This window comes from Triplophysa dalaica, chromosome 10 (genome assembly GCF_015846415.1).
Source record: "Triplophysa dalaica isolate WHDGS20190420 chromosome 10, ASM1584641v1, whole genome shotgun sequence".
Classification (NCBI taxonomy): Eukaryota; Metazoa; Chordata; class Actinopteri; order Cypriniformes; family Nemacheilidae; genus Triplophysa; species Triplophysa dalaica.
Window position 1 is genome coordinate 8,347,146 of NC_079551.1, and position 17,388 is coordinate 8,364,533.

The 17,388-nt window shown below is 40.3% G+C and overlaps 1 protein-coding gene across 8 annotated transcripts in view; it reads left to right on the forward strand.

Moving 5' to 3' along the window:
- The window catches only part of nfia (nuclear factor I/A), a 133,047-nt gene that overhangs the window by 32,415 nt on the left and 83,244 nt on the right, over positions 1–17,388 (forward strand). For all 8 annotated transcript variants that reach the window (XM_056759226.1, XM_056759225.1, XM_056759228.1 and 5 more), the window contains exon 2: positions 3,316–3,844. In XM_056759226.1, the coding sequence (XP_056615204.1) occupies positions 3,316–3,844 (529 nt within the window). The remainder of the gene's footprint in view (positions 1–3,315; positions 3,845–17,388) is intronic.

Consider the following 17,388-nt stretch of genomic DNA (forward strand, 5'->3'; position numbering starts at 1 on the left):
GACATGGTGGGTTTTTAAACTGTTTGCTTATTAAAAGGTTTGATTTTTAAATGCACAAAACAAAGTGAGGGCCTCAGTATTTGGTTGTGTGTAGGGATGCTGTTTTGGCCACGTTAAGGGTACGATGTGTATAGAGATATATCAGAGGATTCAAAGGGGGAAAAAGTTTGCTAAATTATGATCTGTGGGTTCAATTTTTCAAAATTAGGCCTGTGCTCTTAACTTTATTTTATTATAGTCAAGTCTTTTAATTTTATATTGAAAATGCATTTATATTTCTGGAACATGTAGCAGCCTTTGAAAATTTATCAAAACGACTAAAAATGTAAAATTTTAGCTTGATATTTCCTGACAGACACCATGTGTCCAGCACTGTTGCTTAAATGTTTTTATTTACTTGACTGGCAATATACAGAATGAAGTTAAAAAAAAGTACTTCATTGATGTTTAAAGAAAAGGTCTTTAGACAGAATTTAGAGGACTAGTGCACTCAATATGATAACACCTTACAGTCATGCATAAAAACAAGTCTCTAGATCTTTATTTATTTTTTATAATTTATGACAATTAGAATATTGAATGGCTTAAAATGTTTTTGATAATAAATGTGGCTGGACAGTGATCCTCTGTCGGAGACAGCATGAGGTTTGCTTTTTTGACTGTGTGTGTTATCGTCTTTAAATATAAGAAAGAACCATAGAAGTCCTGTAAATTTGAGCAAACCACCATCTGTGGTCTTTAAAAGTTCACTTTAAATTAAACTAAAAGTTGTAAAAGCGTTAGAGGAGGTAAAAATTGTAATATCAGGTTTATGTAAAAAAAAAAATCGGGTTTTATCTGTGCCCCTTTCAGTGTATTTTTTGCAGACGTTTGTCTTTTTATAGACCCATGAAATCGCACGGTCATTTCACCTGGTACTGTATTTTAACACGCATAGAACTTCAATGTCTGTCTTGGCTACGAGGGGCTATTGTTCCCTGCTGAGGCCTTTTCACGTATAGGACAGAGAAGTTCAGCTTGAAACACTTTAATAGTCTGGACAAACCTGACCGGATGACTAGATCCTAAGTAGATAATGTAACTTTCCTTTTTTTAGAAAGCCTTATAGAGTTTTTCTCCAGTTTCTCTAAATTCTGTTTACGTTGGATAGAACTATAACAAAAGAAGAAACGTTCTGGATGTTTTCTATAATCATACACAAATGTTTTCCATAATAAGCACATTGTGTTTTTTTTTTGAATTTCACCAGAATTCACTTGAAAAAAAGTCACGTTGATATACTTTGGAATATTTTAATTATTCATTTTTTTACTTTTTCAAGAATTTTATTCTTAAACGTACATACCCTTGATATACATGTATGAAACCTTCAACAAAAGATGATATCTGTTCTTGAGGCACAGCTTTTTACACAATTTGGATTAAGTTACTCCGAAGGACACAGAAGGGAGAGAAGAGAATTCATTCACTGAATTGTGTGAAGAATGTAACAAAAGAGTTTTTATGTCGCGAAGGCGAGACAGTTTGATTTTTGTGCAAGACAGCAAGGAAACAATATGATTAAAGATACACATTTGCTCAGTGTCTCTCAGGGGGAGGATTTTTCTTGTACACACACACACACACACACACACACGCACGCACGCACGCACGCACGCACACGCACACACACACACACAGCACACACACGCACACACTGTGCAATACACCAAGATCATGATGTATTTGCTTTATGCAAATTTTATTTATTCTGTGGCGTAACAAAAGTGAGATGGCCATATGTGTCTGTTTGTAATGTACTGATTGTTGAGTCTATATAACTTGAAATCTGTTGTCTCGTACATCATCAATTACCAAGATCTACACATTTATTCGAATCCATAGCAATTATACACCCTCCAAATCCCTTAAAATGAATTATATTTTCTTTGGTTGAATTAAAAAAAAAGTGTGTTATTTATGCTTGATAATATGCATTTAGATGTAGATTTTTCTATTCACCCAAAGAAACAATAGCAGCAGTGCTTGAAATTAAAGAATTAATGCCGCCAAATTTATGTTAATAAATTACACGTGTTATATTCATATGTGCGGATATTTAAATGAAATCTTAGTCCAGCATAGAGACTGTGCACTACGCCTGCTTGTTGGCAGCCCTCTCGTGCTCACCCGGTCGGTTTTAGGACACGATGCAGGACTATTGCTGTTTGTGGAAATGTTATTCTAGTGATTGGCAGCCTGCCATTATTCACTCCATGTGATAAAAACCTGGAGTTGTTTTCGGTGTAAATTCCCAAATTATTTCATTAAAAAAAACCACATTCATTATTCGCCTTTTTTCCCCCAGAAATGTGTGTTCATGGCCGTCATAAATACATACACAGATGCAAAAAAGACATACATGTCGGACCTTCGTTTGTAAGATGAATTAAGAGAAATAAAAGAAAACAAAATATGAATCCGAATCGCGTCTTTAGGAATTCAGTCATTGTGTAATAATAATTCCTTAAGTTTATGGAACGCAGTGGGTAGACTCGGCCAAGTGATTGTGTTATGCAGCTTTTCTAGAATGTTTCCTGTAGACATGTTTAAAATATGCACAATGTACCCTCTTTTCTTTTGTCATCATCAAGCCATGTATTATACTTGAATATTTTGATATATTCTTATATTTTGAAATCTGACGTTTTTGTCCTTAACTGTTGTAATTTAGAAAGATTTTTGTTTCCAGGTTGTGAGTTGGCAGCAGATAGAAAAAGCAACCCCAAAATCCCCACGATCCCCCTCACACACACTCCTCACTGAAAACAACACACTCCTCTCTGATACAGAATAATGTAGCACACTTTTGGAACTCTGTGTGCATTTTTTACAGAGAACGGATAAAAATAGCCGGTCCAATTTTCCTGGTCTGTTGTTGTATTTTCTCGGCCCTGGCAGACCCCTACAGACCAGCATTCTTGCCAGAGAGCCAAGATATGTCCTAGACCAGCTTCACACACACACACTCCTGCCGTACAAGGCAGTTTTTTTTAATTGATTTTGTATAGACATACATGTTTGCAGTGAAAAATCCTTCCGACGTTTTATCTGTCATTTTGCACATTTTACTCTAATTGGAATGAATATGTGTTGTATGATGTCCGGAGAAAATGGTTGAATTTTAGTGCTTCTGTTTTCAACCTCGCAGTTTTTTTTTCATGCATATGAAAATACATATTTTATGTAATCTGTCATTTTTTAAAACGTTAAAAACTGTAACTTTGGGTGACTACAGATTTCTGTGCACTAACTTCCGCTCTCTTGCCTTCCCAGGATGAATTCCATCCTTTCATCGAAGCACTTCTGCCCCACGTGAGAGCTTTCTCCTACACCTGGTTCAACTTGCAGGCCCGCAAACGAAAGTACTTCAAGAAGCACGAGAAGCGCATGTCTAAAGAAGAGGAGCGAGCCGTAAAGGACGAGCTGCTCGGCGAGAAGCCGGAGGTCAAGCAAAAGTGGGCATCGCGGCTACTGGCCAAGCTCCGCAAGGACATCCGGCCGGAGTTCCGCGAGGATTTCGTGCTCACCGTCACCGGGAAGAAGCCCCCGTGCTGTGTGCTCGCCAACCCCGACCAGAAGGGCAAAATGAGGAGAATTGACTGTCTGCGTCAGGCGGACAAAGTTTGGCGCTTGGACCTGGTCATGGTGATTTTATTCAAAGGTATTCCGCTTGAAAGTACTGACGGCGAAAGGCTGGTTAAATCTCCGCAGTGCTCGAACCCGGGGCTGTGCGTACAGCCTCATCACATAGGAGTGTCCGTAAAGGAACTCGACCTGTACTTGGCCTACTTCGTGCATGCAGGTAAGCCCTTTATTTTCTAAGCCACCTTAAAAAAATACGTGTGAAAGCATGAAGCGGATGCATGATTGAGTGTTTCTGCTGTGTGAATCGGTTTTTAGTCGACATTCTGGATGTCAGGTCACACAAATGAGTTTGAAGGAAGTTACAAACCAGTTTAGCGGTTGAAGCGCTTCATTTTATTAGCGAGTCAATAAAGCAGCTGGGAAGAAAATGGCGAGCGTGTCAGATTCCCTCTTTACTGCCTGTGCACAGATTTGCTCCAAACTGAATGACCATCATTTGCTTCTTTTTGTCAGTTTATACACTTCCCAAATAAATACAATGTGGAAATTGAGCGCAGGGACTGACGTTTGGCAGAAAGTATGAATACAAGCATCCAGGCGCACATCTACGCGGCTCTTATGTGTTGGTAACGTGGGATCTGTGATTACCATTTGCAGTGTGATTTTTTTTGTGTCTTTTGTGGTAACAGTAGTTTTCCAGATCTGTCCCTGTGGCCATTTATTAAAAATTTGAGTTAATTCAATTAAGCCTTCGTAGCGCTCTCACTTTTAACACATTTTGTCGCATTTAAATTCATCTGCAGCATTAGGGTGGCTTATGTGAAAAAGGCCACCGGTTTCATCTAGAAATAAGTAAGTGATGTAAGTTCATTAATGGTCTTAGTTGCGAAGTCACAGTGGAATATACTGTCGTGTTAGTTTAGCTTGTACGTAAAATACAAAGAGAAGTCCAGCGCAGATATCTGACTAGTAATTGGCAGAAAGCAGCTGGAGATCCGTCTTTACTCGTCAAGCGTTCACTTGGAAGCACACTTTGTTTCACCCCCTTAAATAACCAAGCTTAATTACTTTTACTTCTCGCATGCAAAACGTGGCAAGTTAGCAGCGATCGCATTCTGTTGCACGTTCTTTGCAGTCTGGACTTTGATAAAAGATTTAAAATGCGTGACCCGAAGGCCGTTGATATAAAGCCGTAAAAGCGAGCTTTAGCGCAGGATATCTCGCAGGTTGCGAAACTGGATCGTGTAAATTACTCCGACTCGCCTGGAACACAAAGACCCGGAGCCTTTGAGCTCTTTGTAAGGACAAGGACGACGTAACGTACACTGTCGCTTTAAACGCCAGTGCCGAATTCCTCCGTTTTGATGTTCTGAAAGCCTATTCAGCAGGGAGCCTATTTAGCCGCCCCGCTCCCACTAACATCCTAATCGACAAAGTTGCCTTTTTTTATTCAGTCGTGACTCGTGATCGTGAATGGGTCTCAGCGAGAGAACAAGAGGAGGGGAAACTCTCTCTCCGGTTCCTCTCAACTCTGACCCGCATACAGGCCGATCAGATTTCCTCCGCTGTCTTATTTTAAGAAGCTGAACGTTGCTGGAACCCCCGTGATTAAAAGGCATCTGAAGAGAGGCTGACCTCATACGCAGGTGGCAATAGTGGGGCTTCGGAGAGGAGAGGGGTGCGGGATAGTGAACACACCCTCTTCCTCTGGACAATAACACTTTGCTATCGGTGCTGGGAGGGTTGGTTTGTAATTGCTCTAGGAAACATTATCGTTGACCTTTGTAACATCGGAAGCAGTGTAAAATTTCACTTGCGACTTTAAATATCCTTGTTTTGAGTGTCATAGCATATCGGTATTCTTAATAACCGTGGTATATAAATATAAATCACGATTACCGATTTTGTGTTAATATTATAGATAATTCAGAACCCATTTAACAGCGTTTAAAAAGTATCTGCGCCTCGCAAAACTTATTTTGAGGGGGATTCATTGGACAAAAAGAGAAAATATGAAAATTATATAAAATATTAAATTTGACAATAGCTTCAGTTATTTTGAAAAATTACATTGCGATGAAACAGCTACCACTGAATCTTTTGGCCAAGATAACCGTGCAGTAAAAACCTGATACCGCGACAGCCCAATCCTTTTGGAATAATGAAAATGAAGTTGCAAGTTCAAAGGTGAAGTGTGTAATTCAATTTTTACTTTAAACTTTCTCTTTTCTCAGCTCAATATATGGAGAAAACAGAAAAGTGTTTCAAAGCGTGTAAATGCTACACCTCAACCAATGGTGCAAGTTCGAGGCGGGACCATGTGTTCATCCAATAGTTGATTTTATTTTATGACATGGGTCACAAAAATGACACTCCTCAACCTCAGGTTTTTTAAATATTCAATGCATCTAACAGACACATCTTTCCCATTTTTTGAATTATCAGTTTTAGTTGTTGTTGAACTGTATTTAGTATATAAGTATATAAGTTGACAGTGTTGGGGGTTTGATGCTGGTGGGATTGTTTTAGACTTGTTTTAGTCAATCCCACTTAACCTGCTAAAATAATATAAGGATTTCTTTGCAAAAGACACACGTGGTGAGGTCGAGGCCCCCGCTGGGCTAGGGAAGAGGCCGCGTGTGTACGTCTAATTTACGACAGGAGCACTCCACACGTGGGAGAGGTCACGGCTTAAGATGTTAAGGTCACGACCCCATCTCCAAGGCATTTGACCCCCTAGATAAACATCCACTCCTATTAGAAGCCAGTCAAGCGGAAGGTGAGCTTTGGTTTTGGCTTTGCCCTCTTGACCTCCTGTTAAAACAGGTGGTTTTGTTTGGGCTGCAAAGTGATGTGCGTGGAGACCCAGACTAATGTCAAACAATCAGCGTTTTCCTTTTAAATCTGGCAACCTGATGGTTTGTTTCACATTATGAAAAATGAGTTTGATGCAAATTTGTGATGTCACCGTTCTGTGTTGTGCCACGCTTAAGACACACATTTTATTTTATTAATGGAATGTAAGGGAAGTCACTGAATTTGGTTTTGGAAATAAAATGGACACATTTGATCATTTTTTTATTATGAGGTCACATGCAAGTTTAGGTTCAGTTACATGTGAAGTAAGACGATGCATTGTGTTAGATTGAAAATGTATCAACTTAATTTATCAAAATTTATTCAACACATAAAAAGCACAATTTATAAAAGAAACAAGCAATATACGTATAGTAACAATAGATGTCAATTCAAACTCTTTGTTGGTATGTCAGCTTAATACAGTTTAATTTGTTGAGAACTGTACATGTGTCTCATTGCACTTTGTGTTCAATCTTGCCGCACAATGGAAGGATACCGCTGGCGTAGATAGATAACAAACCTTAGACTCGGCCTGTGTGGACATTTCCAGAGCGCCTGATTGATATTTATATTGAACTTACCTTAAGTGACCCGCATTGCGGCCGACCAACTGTTACTGTTGTCTGACCCACTTCCATTTGAGCTCTTAAACAGATTTAGAGTCTTTCAGAACTTGTTAGCTCAAGTCGTCCTTGTGTTTTTGTGAATTTGCATGAAGTTCTGGGAAGTCTGCTATAAAAGTTTTGTCATTTGTCATGGAATTTAAAGACTACGCTAAGGAGAGGACGTAAATGCAACCTTATGCTACGTTAAATCAACGTAGTTTTTAAAGCGTTTTTTAAACGAAAGTACTTGTATCCACTGATCCAGATATCTTCATGCTGACTTTTGGCCCGTCTTGAGTTACAACCGTTTTATATTCCCTGCCTTTCCACAGGCTGAGGAATAACAATAATTTGGCTCTATTTAAGGCGATTGTGGGATAAACCACAGCCTTTGTTGTGGTTACTGCAGTACACACTGCGGCTCGGGACCTCCCTGCCCCCTCGCACCCATCCTCTTCCACTTCTCCGGCCTCTCGTTTGCTAAGTAAATCTCAACAAGTACCATTCATTAGAAGCCAGGTTGTTGTCCATTCATAAAAATATAGCCGTGCCACACAGTACGTCGCTCTGCGGTAACTTTTCTTCTCCGATTGTGCAAACTGTCGCACATCTACCCTGGCACAGGCCCAGCGCTAAAAGACCAGCCTCCGTCCAGAGAAAGAACACAGTGCAGTTAGTTTTAATATCGTTGCGTTTGACCTGCTTTTGAACCATCTTTTTTCTGCGATGTTATTGGATTGAAGAAAGCAGATGGTTTTGTTGGGAGGGGGCACTGGGAGACGTTTTGTTGCGCAGCGTTTGCCTTTAGTGGGTACGTTTCTTCCAAACCTGATTGCGAGGCAAATTTGTGTAATCCGGATAATTTGCATTGTCAGTGCCGATATTTCCTCGCAGATTTGGACCAAATTGCTGGCTTGAGTTTCACGTGTCAACGTTTCAACACAAAAGCATTTTTTCCCTGTCGACTGCTATTGCGCTTCCAAAACGATTGTCTTCTTCCTAATTATGTTTTAAAATTCATTTACATACAGATCATATTTTTGGTTTTCTTCCAGTTTTAAATGCATCACACTCGATTTTTCTTCTGATATAACAGCAGCGTTAAGAATCCATCGACGGGTTTCGGGTGTGGAGGCAGTGGGCAGTAATCTCGAGCCGGTGTGAGCGCTACACCTGTGCCGTGGGCTTACTGCTGTCCCCCTGTGTAGAGAGGCAGGAATGGTAATGGTAGGGGTTGGCACCAGTCAGTTTTTGCTAATTAGTTTTGTATTAACTCCTCAGTCGTCCCAGCGCACAGCCACTGAGAGAGAAATGGACCGCATGATGGGAGATCGGCTATTTTTACTTTGGATTTTTTCCCTTTTATTCACACGATTAATGCTTCCTGTGTTAACTGCGTATTACTTGGCTGTATGAGATGGCATTACGTAATGACCAAGAAAATACGCTGAATTGTGCAGAATGGATTTGAAGATGATAAAATGCTGCATTTTTTTGTGAATTTTAGTTGTTGGTTTTTTGTAACAAATGTATAAATGCTTTCAAATAGGAAGTGTAGTAGCTGCCTTTAACACAACTTTATTATGTTTCGATTCCTTACTTAGAAATCAGATTGGATTATGTTTGCTTATTGAAAGTTAAAAACTACTATCACATACAAAATGATCATTTGTGTTTCATTCTGTGTAGTTGTGACAATATTTCTCTCAAATTCCAAATAAAGAAGTGTTTTTTTCTTGCAGAAAATAGAAACAGGACAAACTGGTCAAAACAAAAAAAGATGCAACGTTCACAGATCTTGAAACAAACAAGTTTGTATTTATGTTTAAACAACACAATACTAACGTTTTTACATGTATATTAGAATCAGTTCAGAAATAAATATATCATGGAATAAGCCAGTTTTCACAACTTTCATGCATCTTTGTATCTCTCAGTCTTACACTTTCCTTCTGGATGACTTTGTCATTTCTAAGGTTTTTTCTGTTGACATTGTACAGACATTGGACTGAAATTGCCACCATACAAGCAAAATTTCAGATTTAAAACAAAACTGTTCTCTTAAATTTTTCAGCAACTGTACATATGGATATATTTCTTAAAATCGTTTTTCTGTTGTTTTTGCTAACTTTTGCTCTGTCGTTTTCATTTGAACCGAGCGTCTCGTGTGCATCGGGTGTCTTTTAAGGATCCGACCGTTCTAGACTTCCAAAGCGCAGACATCTTGTTCATTGCAGAATAGCAACTTTGGCTTACTTCTGAGAAAGGAGCCTTTGTGCGCACATGCCAGTCAACAAGAGTGCCATTGTCTTAGGCCCCGGCCGGTAGCGAGCGAGGCATTGCAAGTCCTTTGCTGGGAGGAACTGTGATTGTATTAAGTCTCGCTGAGGACTTCATTAGAATGTTGAGACGGCTCATGTGTGGATCAGGCAGGAATAGGAACTATTTTGAGGCGCTGCGTTTTATTCTCGCCAACAACAATGTGGAAGCAGTGCTTCTTTTTATTGCTAGCTTGCTGAAATTCAATTTGTCCTCCAGGTTGTACGCACTGTTTATGATGATGCTTTAAACGTGAATTCATGTTTAATAAGCTGGTAATGGTAATTTTATAGTGGCCATCATTGAATGCAAGACAGAGAAGTTCACGTTGAACTATTCTACCATCTGTAGCGTTTTACTCAGTTGGAGAAAAGAAACCCGAGCACTAGGTTGGAATGCACTGTGCTGTACATTCTAAACCGAACGAAAGTCGTAAAACGAATCCTAGCAACCAAACGCCTCTTTATGTGACCTTAAACTGGGATCTACTTACGGTGATGAAAATTCTGTCATTTCAAACCTGCATGACTTTCGTTCTTCAGCAGAACACAAAATAAGATATTTTGAAGAATGTCGGTGAACAACTTGCGTTGTTTACAAAACAAGTGAATGGGGGCCAATTGTGTGTCCGAACAACGGAAGTCAATGGGGATCAGTGGTGTTTGGTCAACAACATTCTTCAAAATATCTTCTTTTGTGTTCTGTGGAACAACGAAAGACATGCAGGTTGGAAAGGACAAGGGCAAGTAAATGATGAAAGAATTGTCATTTTTGGGTGAACTATCACTCTAAACCTTGATCAGAATCTGCCTTTTGATCAGTAGAGTAGCTGAAATTCTTTTTATTATTTGAGCATTTTTTACATAAAATATAAAACAATGATTATGTAAAAAAAATCTTCGATTTTTAAAATTTTTTTATTATCTTATTTGCTGATACAGATGAAAGAAAGAAAGTAAACGACACGTTTTCAGGTTGTTTTGCGTTCGCCATAGCACTGCTATCACGAAAGCTTCACTCCCACTGCAAGGAGAATAATGCAGATCCGGTGATTGAGACACGGGGCGCCATTGTGCGTCTTAGGCGTTCGGACCGGAATATAAAGGAGAGCACAGACATGAAACGGGACAGCTGTGAGTGTCTATGGGGGATAGTTGCTACAGATGGTAAAAGAAGTGGAAAATAAAGTACCGTATGGCTGGTAAAATATAGAAGAAAGGCTGGGGGTGTGTTACTGATCGCATTCTCTCATGATGTTGTTGTTGTTTGTGAGTGTGTGTTTGTGGCATTTTATGCGTGTCTGTGTTAAAGGGAACGTGTTACCTCAATTGCTCGTCTGTCCCGAAACCCGTTACGACCATCTGCTTCTGAGCAATGCACAGATTTATTTCTTTACCCTGTCTGGGAGTGACATGTGTTCGTTTGAGTCAGAATTCCTCTGTTTTCACAAGATTTTTAGACTTTATATTTGGATTAGGGTTATTAACGTTAACATGAGATTTGAGCATTTCTGCACATAACGTGTTGTAAATGTAGCTTGCAATGTAGCTTGCTTGGCTTATTGTATTCTTAAAGGGACAGTTCACCCCACACTAAAAATTCATGCAATTTCAAACCTGTATGAGTTTCTTTCTTCTGCAGAACACAAAAGAAGTTATTTTTAAGGCCGCTGGTAATCAAACAACATTGGACCCCATTGAGTTCCATGGTATGAACACAAAACCACCGAGACATTTCTCAAAATATCTTCTTTAGTGTTTTGTAGAAGAAAGTCAGTCAAACATGAGGGTGAGTAATTGATAAAAATCAATGTTTTTCTAACCTTACAGGCCAGCCATATGTCAACAATGCTTGCGGTCTCTAAGCAGGCTTACGTTTGTATTTTATTATGTATTTTTTACGTCCGCGCTGTCAGATGTTGTTTATAATTATTGAATGAACGAGAGGGAGTATGGAATTGACTTTAAATTATTGAACTATTTATCCCCAGAACTGCCCCGAGTCCCTCCATCTGTCAAAAATATAAATAAATAAGCCAATAAGGGTAACAGGGCTATGGCGCGCTCCAGACCCCGAGCCTGGCACGGTCCTGTTTGGCCTTCAGAGCTTCGGCCGAACACGCTCCAAATTAGCCTGTTTGCCCCTGCTTTGGATTTGTATAGAATGTAAACACGGCTGTTTAAGGGGAGTTGTGAACCGCTCGGGTGATCACGTTTGGAGGAAATTCAAGCGCTTAATGAAGGAATGTTGAAAATTTTAACCTCCAACCTTTCCCATTGATTAAGACTGCAATCCTTCAACTTCAAGGCCATGCAAAGCAACATGAGAATTGTTTTTTTAGGAATCGTGTGTTGTTGCTGAAGTTGCTGTGTATCTCCAACCAGAGGGGACCTCTACGCCGGCCATGTTAAATTTACCTAGCGCAGCGCTCTTCCCCAGCAGCAGCTCCGGCTGAGTTTTACCCACACTTCAATCCCACAACTGTTTTCACAGACAAAACAATAGCGGCTCTTGATTAGCTGTGAACCATCTGGGAACGGCGAGCTGTGTGACCAAGCTAATTGGTTAGATTTCAAAAAGAATGGAGGAGACCCTCTCGTCGCACGCATGTTTGAATGAGACCCCCCCAAATCGCAACTTGTGTTCCTCGACCCCCCTGCCGCTTTTGTTATACGTTCCCAGCGATGATCTGCCGTCTTAAGGCTAATGCGCCGGAGCTGGGAAAGCTCACACTCGCATGGGGTTTGTGTTACTTCACAGTTGGGAAACAACTGGCGTTGGAGAATGTGGAACTGTGTTGTGAAATATAGACTGTTGTTTAGAGATTCTTGGGTCGTCCCGGTTGCCGTTTCGTGGTTTTATTATTGGTCACGCAGTGGCCAAAAGAAGACAAAGTGTAATCTATTGATAATTGGTTGGCTCGGCGGTTAATATGCACCTGTTGGTCATGGTCACTTCGGGCCACGAGAGGTTGGTGGTTATAGGGATTTACCAGTTGACCAGGGTTTAAACAGTTTGTAGGAATAAGTTGCATTATAACCTGATTAAAATGATGTTGGATCGCAGGTGTGAATAAATTAAATCGATAAATGTCATCCAGTAAGTTCACAGGTTGAATCAATCTTAAATGTGGTAAAATCAACTGTATTTCCAGAAATATACATTTTTGTTTTTCAATAAATATTTGCCTTCATTTTAATTTATTTATTAATATTAAGTATTTATTACTATTCGATAGGGGTTTGATGTGACACTTATCCCACGAGACGAGACACAAGATTTTTTGACTTTTTAAAGAAATCCCGTCCGTCTCTTATTCACCTTTAAAACGCAAAATGCAAAAAATGAGGGCATCATAAAATCAACCTTCAAATTAAACTTCTATTTTAATGCATTGTATTATACAGTAATAAACAATGTGTAAACACTGCAAAATGTTTTGTCACAAACACAACTGACAGGCAGTAATTGCACAACAATTATGCTTTGTTTTCGTAACAGGTGCAGCTTTTAGTAAAGAGCTGTGGTTGTTTTCTTTATATCCTTTTTGCATAGTGCTCGTGGTAGCAGATGTGTTGATCATATCACACTGTCAATCCCCAACCTCCACTGACTGAACCCTCATAGCCTTCAGAGAAACAGTTAAAACTACATAAACACTTCATGTTTTATGCTTACATTGCACATATGTAAGAGACAGATGATCCTTTTTTGAAGAGGTTTGCCTGTGAATGTATTTAAAAAAACGTAAAGTGAACTTTGCAATTGCTACACTCAACTTGTGCTACGGTCCGATACTGTTCAACAGCAGTAAGCACTTGTGCACAAGGCGCTGCCTTCGGACGCGAAAGACGCGTGAATGTTGAAACCATCCGTCTAGCATGTTTACATAGAGAAGCGGTGGGAAAGTTGCGCTGCGGTATGGAAAATCACATTGTCTTTATGAATGGCTGGGCCGGCCACTGTAGCTCACTGCAGCTCACAGCAGGCACAAACCTTGTGCAGTTATGTACAGTAATGGAAACAGGCACTCACACAAATCCTCCCAAATATATTTTAAGGTTGCACAGGTTGAATATAGGGAGCATATGCCACTAAATTGGTCGCAATTTCTAGCCCAGCACTCCATCATACCAATTGCGCGAGGATCTCGTGAGATCCCGTGACACCCCTATTAGTTAACAAAACAAAACGTAGTAACTTGGCACATTAATATAGAATATGCCTTCACAAGTGTACAATTATGAACGCGACATTACATTTTTTGTAATGTGATGTATATTTTTGGTCAGATGTGATTCTTCGATATTAGCTTGCTATAATTCCGCTACGACCGTATCTGCACATGGATTAAAGCACAGGAATTGTGTTATCTATGTTAAAGGCTATCAGTGTCAGCGCCGCTTGTTCAATACACATTTCTTGGAATATTGACTCGGTCCGCTGAAATGTTACAGGTACGAAGCACTTCCTGTGGGATAACCCAGACATGATCCACCCACTCAGGCTGCAACTCACATTTGCTGCGAGCCATTCTCTGCCTCGCTGTTGGGAGGAGCCAATGAACAGTTCAAAGTCAGACATACAGAGATAAGACATCAGTGTAGCTCAGGGACTGTATATTGTAACCAGCCCGACTGCTCTTATTGTGACCATGCAGGCAAAAATGAGTATATCTCTTTTATTCTTTTTAGAAGGGATGGTTCACCCAAAAATCTGACATTTATCATTTACTCAGAACACAAAAGAAGATATTTTGAAGAATGTCGGTAATCAAACAACATGGCCCCCATTGACTTCCATTGTATGGTTCTGCAAAAGCAACAAATTGATACATGTTTTAAGTAACATCAGTGCGAATCAATGAATTTGTATTTGAATGTTGGGGTGACTGTTTCGCAGTGCAGATAAGATCCCAAGCCAGAGAGTCCTAGTGTCATATCCATTCTCTTGTGGCCAAACCACATACGCGCAGGGACACGCGCCCCTTCTGCGTCCCGGAGAATCTTCAGGCCCTCACTCTGCGGCGTCCTGCTAATTAAATTCCAACGCTGTCCATTAGATGGATAGAGCGAGCGCAGTGCTGACTCAACACAGGTAGGGCAACACGCTGTAATGGGGAGAGGAGCTCAAGTGCCCAAGCAATTCATTTGGACCCTTTTACACATCCCTGGGTCACCGCATGCTTTCAAGGTTGGAAAAAAGATGAGAGAGGCCGGATGGAGGAACATATGGGGCGGATAAGCTCATATCTCCCAAATGCTTTAATTCTAAAGCGGACACTAGGAGAGCCTGTGTCCTCTAGAGTGTCCTGAGGTCAGGAATGTCTGTATTGGAATGTGTTGTATACAACAAATTTGACATTGACGTTTTTGCATGTCGAATAGTAGCGCTAGAAATATGATGGATGGTTAAGTTCAAGATGTTGTAGCTTAAAAACGAGCAGCTTTAAATGTTATCCACTAGATTAGCCAGAGGAGGTCATCTAAAGGTCTCGACTGGAAAAAGCTTGTGACCAGTAAGAGAGCGAGTGTCGAGATGAAGTCTGTAATTTGGTTGGTCAGTGTTTGGACGCGGTCCCAGACTGACTTAACTGGATGTTGTGCTGTATTCTACGCCAGGCCGCGGAGGCTGGGCTGTCGATACGTCATACGCTCTTACACACTTTCATGTCAACAGACATGTTTGCTTTTGGTCGAAAGCAGAATAGACTGCGTCACAAATAAATAAATTAACAACAAACAGCGAGAATTGTTTTCTCGTTTTTTCTCGAGAGAAATAAGAGCTTGTTGTGTCACCTGCTATACGTTACTGCAAGTTACACCTTCAGGTATTTATTTTGATTAATATAAACAAAATCTTTCATTTGATATGTATTTTTTACTTTTTTCCGTAGTTTTGTTTTTGTTTGTCTTGACTAATCGATAAACAGCTTTTCTAATTTACAAATAATGTTCTTTAACGTTTGAACTTAACCAGAGTCGTTTAAGCATTCAGCGACAATTCCAATAGCGTTTTATTTAACAAACGCTACGAGCCGTTTTCACGTTTCTATTAAGCTTTAATGGCCCACAGCTTGAGTTCTCGTGAAAGAGTTCAACTCCAAAGCCCAGACTAACAAAACGCTGGTTGTGCAGGCGAGAAACATCGAAAAATAAGGCAAAAACAAAACTTTCTCTTTCCTTCCCGTCTCGCATTAGCATGTGAATCGCTATTCATTCATTTATGTTCCATTATAACCTCATGAGTGGCTGTTTCTATGGGTCTGCCCAGCAAGCGTTGCGCGTTAAAGCCTTGGCGAAGATTTAAAGCCGAGCAAAAAGCGCACCTATTTCTCCCGTCAGCTCCGGTCAGGCAGAGGTGACGTTCCGCATCAGGCTAGCGCTCGGGCAAAAGCGACAGTATGTCAGCGCCCTACAGGGATGCACAGGGCACAAGTGAAGTTGTGCGTGAGGAGGGGGTTGATTGAGGAGGGAGGGGTACAGCTGGCTCCCCCGGCCTTCCCATTCCCACACTCCCATTCCAATGGGCTGGTTTGTCCTGGTATATTCTAATTCAGCATTTGCCTAATTAACATCTCATTTGCATGACTTGTTGCATCCCCCCTGATCTTTTTCAAAAACAATGCGGCCCGACTGAAGAGAACTAATCCTGAGCGTCTCGTAGAGATAAAAGCGATCTGCATTTTTAACAACCCTGTTTCTCCTTCGCAATTAAAACGGCCCCGTCCAAAACCGCCTGGTGTTTTTCGTTACGCGTATGTATCCCGTCCAAAGATTTCACGTGATGTGTGCTTATTTAGGCATTATGACATCACTCCTTGGAAAGTTTTTATTCCCTTAAACTAGGTAATGAATTGAACATTTCTCTTGTGCATGATTTGGATATATTTTCACTTCCTGAAGCACATTTTTATGTAACCATTTTCCAGCTAAGGACAGATTTTACAATAAGGTTGTTTTTGTTAACGTTAGTTAATGCTAACATGAACTAACAACGAACAAAGCTTTTACAGCATTTTTTCATCTTTGTTAATGTTTGTTATGCCAAAGCAATTGTTTAAGTTATTTAATTGTGAATGAACTATTGTTATGTTTCTTTTAAAAGGAACTTTCGATTTTAAAACATAGTAATAATGTTGAATAAATGCTGTAGAAGTGTCGTTCGTTGTTAGTTTACGATACCTAATGCATTAAGTAAAGTTAACAAATACACCTTACTTTAAAATGTTTCCTCAAAATATATGAAAAAACCAACCAATTTTGTCTTTTAGTAGCAAATGCCTGTTTGAAATGGAAAATATGGATTGTATAAGAAGTTGTGATTCAAACCAGATGCAATGCCTTCATTGCTGGCATTGGGTCATATCTCGCGATGATGCGACAGGACCACAGTGCTTCTGCGAATGCTTTGGCTACCAAGACCTCTCCACAACTCACGCTCCGATGAACCCTTTTCTCCAAACCTCAACTTTTCTCCAAACACTAAAAACTCATTCTTGGAGGCGTGGGCCACCGAGTGCTTGAGGTTACATTGAAACATGCTCGTATGTTTTATCAATCAGAAAGCGGAGAGCATCACTACACAAAATCCAAATCACCGCCTTGTTAGACTTGTGTAACATTAGAGATGGAACTCTTTGGTTCGTGTTTTATTTTTTTAACCCTGCTGCTGCGGTTATCCCGGGGCGAATGCCACGGTAATATTTATACCCCAGAAACAGAGCAGATGCATTTGTTCCTCTGGCTTCTTTTTACGAGCCCTGCACAAAGACTGCTGGTGCTTGAGGTTTTGGAAATGAAAGGGAAACGAGATGGGAGCGTTTTGGTCGGGCCTGTATATTTTCGCAGCCCTCCTGCACGAGGGCCGCCGCGCTTCTCGGTTGTACCGCAAAACACATGAAGACAAGTGCTTGTTCTCCACCCCCGCCGCTTCTGACATCTCCACAGTGAATCAGCACTAGGCAATTTGGAAAGAA